Consider the following 8544-nt stretch of genomic DNA (forward strand, 5'->3'; position numbering starts at 1 on the left):
CCCTCTGGCTGGAGTCCCAGGTCCTGGATGCACAGTTCCTGAGGCCTTCCAACCCTCCCATTGTGGAAACCAGCCAGCCGTAATGAGCCACAGGGTCATTCCACACCAAATGTTGTCCTTTGGCTTTTGCCATGGGAATCCGTCCTGGCCCAGGAAACCAGGTGCCATCTGGATGTGTTGTTAAGAAGCTGGTGTGCACTTTGCTTCAGAGACTGAAGTGCAATTTGCGTGGTCCCTGAACTTCTGAATGGGTGGGGTCTCTACTGAGGGCCTGGGTAATGGAGAGTTCCCAACATTAAGTTAGGACAATAACAAACTTTCCCAAGTGTTTTCACAGACATACCATGTACTTGGTCTTCACTGTCTCCCCTGAGAGGAGACACTTAGGTCAGAACTGTTAACCTTAGCTTCCGGCCACGGAGACCAGGCTCTGAAGAAGATGGAGGACAGAGTCCATGGCTTCTGAGTAATGGGGCCACACCACAGCCCAGCCTCCCTGGCCAGTGCTCTTTCTGCTCCACACTGCTGCTTCTGACTATGCTGGGTCTTGGCTAGCGATCTAGAAACCCAGGGCCATCCCGTAAGATCAGGTTCAGCTCTGTGATGCCACAGGGGCCTGGAGAGCCGAGGGTGGGGGTGCACCCAAGCACAGGTGTGTAGCTTATGTCTGTACAGCACACATATCCTACCCTCTAAACAAAAGACAGGGAGCCTCTACTTACCTCCTGGCCTCTTGTGCTAGACTTTGGCCGCTTTCACTGTATATAGCAAAGAGAAACAGATGAGGAGATGTCTTAGCTCGAGCTTCTGAGGGTCCAGGTCCAGGTCCAGGTGGTTGGCTTTAAAAAGCTTCATCCCCAGGATGAGACAGACATTCTTGCAGACCCGCACATCTGTGCAGATCCACCTGGGTGCCATGCACTCACTCACGGCTTGCTCCTCTTGATGCTGTCTATCCCCAGTGTGGATTTCGTGAAGTGGTCCTCCCAGGGGATGCTGAGAATGAGTCCGGATGCCATGAACGCCCTCTTTAAGCCCACCATCGACAGCATCATCGAGCACCTCCGTGAGTATCAGCTGGGTCTTGGCCACTTGTGGGACAGAGCTGGGGCAGGGACAAGCACTGAAGAAGCCCAGCTGGTAGGTAACCTGGAACTGGAAGCTACGAGGCCAGAGCCTTCTGGAGTGGGCAGGATTGAGCACATCATGAGAGGGGCTGCTGGGCGTGGCTCTGCATATTGTTTGTCTAATTCTGCAGACCTGAGAAAGCTGAGGGCCTGCCCGCCCTGACCTAGGCTTCACTTTGGCTTTGAAGGTCAGAGGTCAAAGAATGCTGAAGCCATACCACTCTAGAGTGACAAGCCCTGGGAATGTATCTTGTCTGAAGTGTCAAGAAAACTTAGGAATTCTTGCCTCACTGGGCAAGAAGGAACTGTTTTGTGAACCCGGGAAAGAGTCCAGCAAGACAGTCTGTCTGTCCATGCTGTCATCTGGTGCATTGTTTATCCTCGCCCAGAGACACACAGTAACCTGGTGGGGATTTTTTTTTTTTTCTTTTCAGGATCCAAACATCATGCCCCTTTAAGCATCCCTCATCTACCTTTGTGACTATCAGACAATTATTTCTAACAGCTTGGACCACATGTTTAAAGGAATACTATTGTTAGGAAGAATGAATTAAAATCACCACCGGGAGGTGGTGGTGCACACCTTTGATCCCAGAACTCGGGAGGCAGAGGCAGGTGGATCATCTGTGAGTTCGAGACCAGCCTGGTCTTCAAGAGCTAGTTCCAGGACAGCCTCCAAAGCTACACAGGGAAACCCTGTCTTGAAAATCTCTCCCCCACCCCCTGCCCAAAAAAATAGCCACCACCTCTGACAAGTTAGGCTTCAACTTGGCACAGCCCTGGCCTTTATTCCTAGGCATAGAGTATGTAAAACTTTCTTTATAAGACTAGCTCAACACAAACTCAGTTGGATGAGCCCCGGCAAGCCAGTGTCTGGGGGCTGGTGCTCACAGTTAGCTGACTCCCTTTTGTAAGCATTTCGATGGCTCGGTTGGGATAAATGGGGATGGATTATGGCACTTGGGAGCCAAACAATACTATTACAGCTCAGATGGAAAGTATTCTGGCACTCGGGAGCCAAGGAATACCACAGGTCACAGTAAGCGTAGCAGTCTACAGCCCTGTTTCAGGGAGAGGCTTCCCCAGTGTATCAGTTCTGCTCCAGCAGGAGAGAATTTTCCCCACCAAGTTGGGCTCCAGTCCCCCAGAGAGCAGAGTGTAACAACTCTGCTTAGCCAGCGGAAGGTTTCCTGGGCAAAAAGTGTTACAGCCCAGCTCTGCTCTGCCCAGGGTTGTCTCTGTTCCAGCAAAAGAAGGTCTTCACCCAAACCTCATTCAAAAGATTTACTGGGAGGGAAAAATCCAGGAGAGCCCAAACAGCCACAAGCTGAACAGACACAGGATTTATATAGGGATTCTTAGGGGGTGGAGTTTTCCCAGGGTTGGGATTGGTCAGATTTCAATCCCTGAGTTTAGGATGGCTAGATCTGCTCAGGGATTGGTTAGTTTTCTGCCCAGGTTTAGTGTCAGATTTGGCTCTGGTCTCAGGGCAAAAGTGTGTTTCTTTCACTGGTCCTTTTTTAGCCTTTTGGCTGTAGTTTTAGGGCCAGGGTGTATGTCTTTAATGGCTCTGATCCCAGGGACAAAGTGTGTTTCTTTGGCACTGGTTTCAGGGTCAGGGTGTATTTCTTTGGTTCTTGTTGCAGGGCCAAAGTGTGTTTCTTTGGCTCTGCTCAGGGTGTGTTTCTTTGGCTGGCCCCCTTTCCCTATACCATTGGCTCAGAGGGCTGCATTTCCCCCTTGCTGGCTTGCTTTGGGTAACCCGATCTTCACCCCCTCCTTCCCTTTCAGGGGACCTGTTTCAGAAGCCCGAGGTTTCCACCGTCAAGTTCCTCTTCCTGGTGGGTGGCTTTGCAGAGGCGCCCCTTCTGCAGCAGGCGGTGCAGGCAGCGTTTGGTGACAAGTGCAGGATCATCATCCCCCAGGATGTGGGCCTCACCATCCTCAAGGGTGCGGTCCTCTTTGGCCTGGACCCTGCGGTCATCAAGGTGCGCCGGTCTCCCCTCACCTATGGGGTGGGCGTGCTGAACCGCTACGTGGAGGGGAAGCACCCTCCCGAGAAGCTGCTGGTGAAGGATGGCACGCGCTGGTGCACCGACGTCTTTGACAAGTTCATCTCCGCCGACCAGTCCGTGGCCCTGGGGGAGCTGGTGAAACGCAGCTACACTCCCGCCAAGCCCTCCCAGCTGGTCATCGTCATCAACGTCTACAGCTCGGAGCAGGACGACGTCAGCTTCATCACCGACCCCGGGGTGAAAAAGTGCGGCACGCTCCGCCTGGATCTCACGGGGACCAGTGGCACAGCAGTGCCCGCCCGCAGGGAAATCCAGACCCTTATGCAGTTTGGGGACACCGAGATCAAGGCCACGGCCGTGGATATAGCCACCTCAAAGAGTGTCAAAGTGGGGATCGACTTCCTAAACTACTAACTGTAACCATCCCTCTCTCATCCCTGCTGCCAGCCACCCACTGGGACTCCTCGTTTGCATTCGCCGACCTCCACCTTGACTGTTCTGTCCCCACCCAGACCTCACCCTCACCATTGCCCACCTGAATTTCAGTAGGAAAAGAGGAGAAACAGGGAGAGAATTAGCTAAGGATTTTTTTTTCTTTTTGAGGGTACATTGGAGTCAGACAAACTCAGAGATTAACATCAAGGCGTGGAAATAGGAAGTTTAAGGATCCTGGAACAGCCAGCTTTCACGGGGTTCCTGAGTGGTAGGTAAGACAGCCCTTGGTGAGGAAATTGGTGCAGCTTGCCACGAAGAGGCCCCTGTCAGGGAGGACTTAGGGCACCCACTGCCATCTCTCTGGATTTGAAGGGATCTTCTTTGGAGGTCTCTGTAAGTTCTCTCATGGGACAGTGACTAGGAAATACCAGCTTCCTGCATTTAGCTTCTTCTCTTTGTCATGGGACTCAAACTGGTGACTCAGTGGCAACTTAAAGTATTTTTTTTTTAATTTTATATTTTAAGTCAGTGGCAGGAGACTGCCTACGCTGGGCACTATTTTAGGTTCTCATATAATTTAAATTTCCAAGGAGGCTCGATGAAGGATAGGACAGCCTTGGCTAACTCAACCAGGGTGGGGGTGGGGGAGTAAGAGGGCTGATACCTCCATTTTCCAGAGCAGGTATAAAACTCCCTTTGGTGGAAATGCATACCGAAGAGTTAAAGTTAGTGACTTACCCAAATTAGAGCAGTCCCCTTCTATCTGTAGAGGATACATTCTGATATTTCCCCCAGTGGCTGCCCAAACATTATCTATACTATGTTTTTTCTATACTTAACGTATCTGTGATAAAGTTCAATATAGTAAAGTAGTAAGAGATTAGCAACAATAACTAATGATGAAATAGGACAATTAGGAAAACACACTTTGATAAAATTTATATATGAACATGGTCTATTGAAGCATATCTTACTATACTATACTGTTACACATTTTTGGACCACAGTTGACTGGGGCTCATTGAAAACCCAGTAAATGCAAACACAGATCAGAAGGTAATTCTTAGAGCAACAAACCTTGGGTTCAGAGGCCCTGCATAATTCCAGGTGATCTTAGCAGGAATTTTGTTTGAGAAAGTGAAGTTTTTATTTGCCCTGTTTTTTATGTGTCACCAAGCCCAGAAATCCAAAATGGCCCCCTGCCTTGCAAACCATGCGCATTTTCGTTCCCCAATGAGGAGATATGAAAGGAGGTTCTGTTCCATGGAATGTCTCGATCAAATCTTCAGCTTTTCAAATTTACCTAAAAAATAGCATGTAAACCTAGACCTGGTAAATGAAAGCAGCCTTTTCTAAAGTGGGTCTGTGGCCCACTTGCCGCAGAATCGCCTGGGTGCTGGTCGAGAGCAGGTCCTGAGTCAAATACCTTTTAGCCAGAGCTGAATCTGGAGAGACCGGATCTGCGTTTTTTAGTGTTGGAATGTGAGATTCTTGAACCTGAGGCTTTGTAAAGCTGAAGTGACCACAGACCACAGCGTGTGGCTTCAAACCTACCTATCAGAGTTCTCTTAGGGAAGAGTGTGTGTACCCCTACACTCTGCCCTCCAGATAAGAGGGGTTGGAGATCCACCTGGCCTGGCAGGGGGGAGGAGGGGGGGGAAGCCGGGGGAGGGGGGTTGGAGCATCCCTAGCAGTAAGGCACAGGAAGAAGGATCAGGGAAGGAAAAAGATGTCACAAAAGGAACCCCTGAGAATGAAGCTGCCCAAGGAGCCAGTTAGGTTCTGTGTTCCCGCCTTCCCTCTGGGCAAAGCCAGTCTCTACAACATTCAGGAGTCAGCTGAGGATAGGGAAGGGTAAGAATCAGACTCATAGTCCATTTGATCTGTTCAAAGCTGCCTTTCCCACCTGCCGGAATTCGTTCTGATTTGAAATCACTGGAGGCATGCAGAATGAATGAATGAATGGATGGATGAATGAATGAATGGATACAGAATGAGGAAGGGACTTCAAATGCAAGTTAGATTTGTGAACTCATCATCATAGCCAATATGTAGATTTTTACGTAGCATTTTGAATTCCAACCTTCTGTCTTCTTTTTCACACCACTCCCTTGCTGCAGAATTCCCTGCTAGAATGTGAAAATGCTATCAAACCATAGAACAAGAGATGGGAGCCCCAAACCGAAAGGCAGAGTCTCAACTCTGGGCATCGGGATGCTTGCTAGGACTCTCCTGCTAACTCTGCCTCAGAAGGTCATGGGTTTCTCTTTGGTGTTTCCAGCCGCCACAGTCCTCAAACAGACTTTCAATTTTGTTATAATGGATATAATTTTATGTACATATACTACTAGAATCTTGTACAGAATCTTTATTTCTACCGTGTGCTTGTTTGGCAAGGAAAGTTCTCTTAATTTTGGTTACTAACACTGCTGCCTGTAAGCTCCATGGCTTCATTTCTTATTTGCTCTCACCGATGATCACTCTCTGTGCTGACGCCCTGCAATGGACTATGTATGCAAGACCGAGCAATAGACAGAGGTGCCTTGGGTCAGAGTATTCTGACCACACAGACTACCCAGTTGGACAGCTTCATCGGACCCTTCCACACGTGCCCACCCTGCCCAAAGCTGAACAGCTTCTGCATGAAGAGTAATGTATCAATTCTCCTGTCCAGACTATGACAGCTGAACATCCTGGTTCTGTAAGCTATGCCTACCCAAACGCTTTGTCTCTCGCAGGGTTGTTGACCTCTCCTCTCTGGTAAGGCAAAGCTTGGCCTTCTTGGTGATCAAAGGAACCCAGTGGTACATAAACCTCAGTTTATGTCGGGCCGAGAAAGTGAGTGGGAGAGGCTATAGTTCAGCCCTTCTTCTCCTAGCTAATGTAAAGCACCCCTCACCGTATGCTAGCTCTGTCTCCCTGCTCTCATTTTTCACTTCAACGAGCTGATAGAAATCTACAGTGTTAGCGAACTGTTGATTATGGAGAAAGGGTGGTGATTCCTTCTGGCCCAGAGCTGCAGCCTCCGTGGCCAGACTCCTTAAATAAAGCCCTCCACTCTACCCCTGCCCCAGTCGGAATCATCTTATTAGAACACTGGATAAGTATACTCGGAACACATTCCCCAACTCAGAAAGTTCTAGAGGGTCTGTGGTCTTGGCCAATTGACCTTTGTGTATGTTATGTGGCTACTGAGCTACCTTTTCTGTACACAGTAGGCATTCACAATTGCAGACCGACAGGTGACATACAGTAGGAAAGAGGGGGTGCTTCTGAAACAGTCCTGGGAGCGATGGCTGAGTCCAGGTTACAGAGCCTGCCCGCCCCCACCCCCCCCACCCTTAGAATGTTATTTAGACCAAGTTTAGCTTTTAGAGTCCAGGTCTGGTTAACTGCCAGGGTAGCAAAGAGTTGCATGCACCAATATAAACAGGAGTCAACAATGCATTATTAATCGAAGATCGAATTTCACATTTTAAGGATGAAATAGTTGTGTTTAGGCTGCATAGAAGGTATGGTGGGGAATGGCTTAAGTTAATGGCTGGTATAAAAGTTTTGGCCATAATATCTTAACACCTCTCATCTGCTCGAAATATGGAACAGTATCCTAAGACCTCAGCCACTGGGAGTCTTGTTCACTACAAGACAGAGCCAAACTTCACACAATTTCGAAGCAGTCCACAACTAGACAGGATTGTGTCTGCAAACTCTCTTGTCTTCACAGATTCTAATAAAGTGAAATTCTGAATTCTGCGTGGCCTGGAATAGTTTGCCTCATTTGGGGTGTACAGGTGGAATTGTTGGGGGAATCACTGCTGACTTCCTCCCGTCTCAAGTCTCTTTTTCGGGTGGTGCAAGCTTTACTGACTGCCCTTCCTATGCTGGGAACCAAAGCTCCATGGATGCCCCCAGAGTCCTGTCTCCTCCAGACGAGGTGGGGGCAGTGGTTAGCTGGAGAGAAGGCTGGTTGGCAGAGTGATAGATGGAAATCATTGAAAGCGCCTGCCCTCCGGGGCACCCCTGCAGGCAGAGGCTAGCCAGCTAAATTCTTGGCTTCCTCCCAAGTTCTACCCCTGGGGCATATTCTAAATTGGCTCTAGAAGTGTCTGGATGGCTTGAGGTGTGGTCCCAGGAGTCCATGGGGGGTGAAAGGTGGTGAAGTTCAGTCTCCAGGATAGCTAAGTCCTCCTGCCCACTCCAGGGAAGCCCACTAAACAAGCTTAAGGTAGGCAACGCAACGCAGAGGCAGCAGCCAAGCAGAGCTTTCCATATCCATTCGGTTCACACAGGGCATCTTACTGGCATTCAGGCGAATGAGGCCCTGGCTCAAACCCTCTTCCCACCCATAAAACCACTGCTAGAAATGAGTAACACAACTTTCCCAAGCACACCTTCAAGTTGGGAAAACACTGGTGTGCCGGGACATTGGTGGGGTGGGGGGGTGGGGGGGGGGGGGGTGGGAGGGGGAAGGGAGAGAGAGAGCAAACCCCAGCTCTCCTAATGGAGGAGAACGTTGTATGCAGGGGTGGACTAGTCTGGGGAAGGTGCCTGTGTTTGGAAGCCAACATGGACACAGATGCCCTTCTTCTTCCTGACCGCCTCCCGCCCCTTGCTGGCCCTCACATGGCGGGGGCGGAGACCACTGGCGACCTCTGGGAGGAAATGGGGGTGGCTTTCTGCATGCACCCCCTCGGTGTCCACACCACCGAACAGGAGCTGCAACCTCCCGGGACAGTGGGTTCCACTTCCCTTGGTGGGAATGAGGCACTCAGGCTAACAGGCATGAGCTCCCAGAACAAAGGTTTATGGCAAACGTCTGGACTTCGCAGTGCCGGGGAGAACTAGCGGCTGAGGGACTTGGTTCTGGTTCTGGTTCTGGTTCCGGTGTCGTCCCCCACCCCCACTCCTGATGCCCATGTAGGGGGCGGGACCAGCCCCAAATATCCCGGATGGATCTAGAATCTGCC

The 8544-nt window shown here is 50.1% G+C and overlaps 1 protein-coding gene across 1 annotated transcript in view; it reads left to right on the forward strand.

The window, feature by feature from the left end:
- The window catches only part of Hspa12a (heat shock protein family A (Hsp70) member 12A), a 33343-nt gene extending 26013 nt beyond the window's left edge, over window positions 1-7330 (forward strand). The window contains exons 10-11 of the mRNA XM_027406872.2: window positions 963-1066; window positions 2919-7330. Of these exons, the coding sequence (XP_027262673.1) occupies window positions 963-1066; window positions 2919-3556 (742 nt within the window). The 3' untranslated portion in view covers window positions 3557-7330. The remainder of the gene's footprint in view (window positions 1-962; window positions 1067-2918) is intronic.
- Window positions 7331-8544: the final 1214 nt, after the last annotated feature.

The sequence above is a fragment of the Cricetulus griseus genome, chromosome 3 (assembly GCF_003668045.3).
Source record: "Cricetulus griseus strain 17A/GY chromosome 3, alternate assembly CriGri-PICRH-1.0, whole genome shotgun sequence".
NCBI lineage: Eukaryota > Metazoa > Chordata > Mammalia > Rodentia > Cricetidae > Cricetulus > Cricetulus griseus.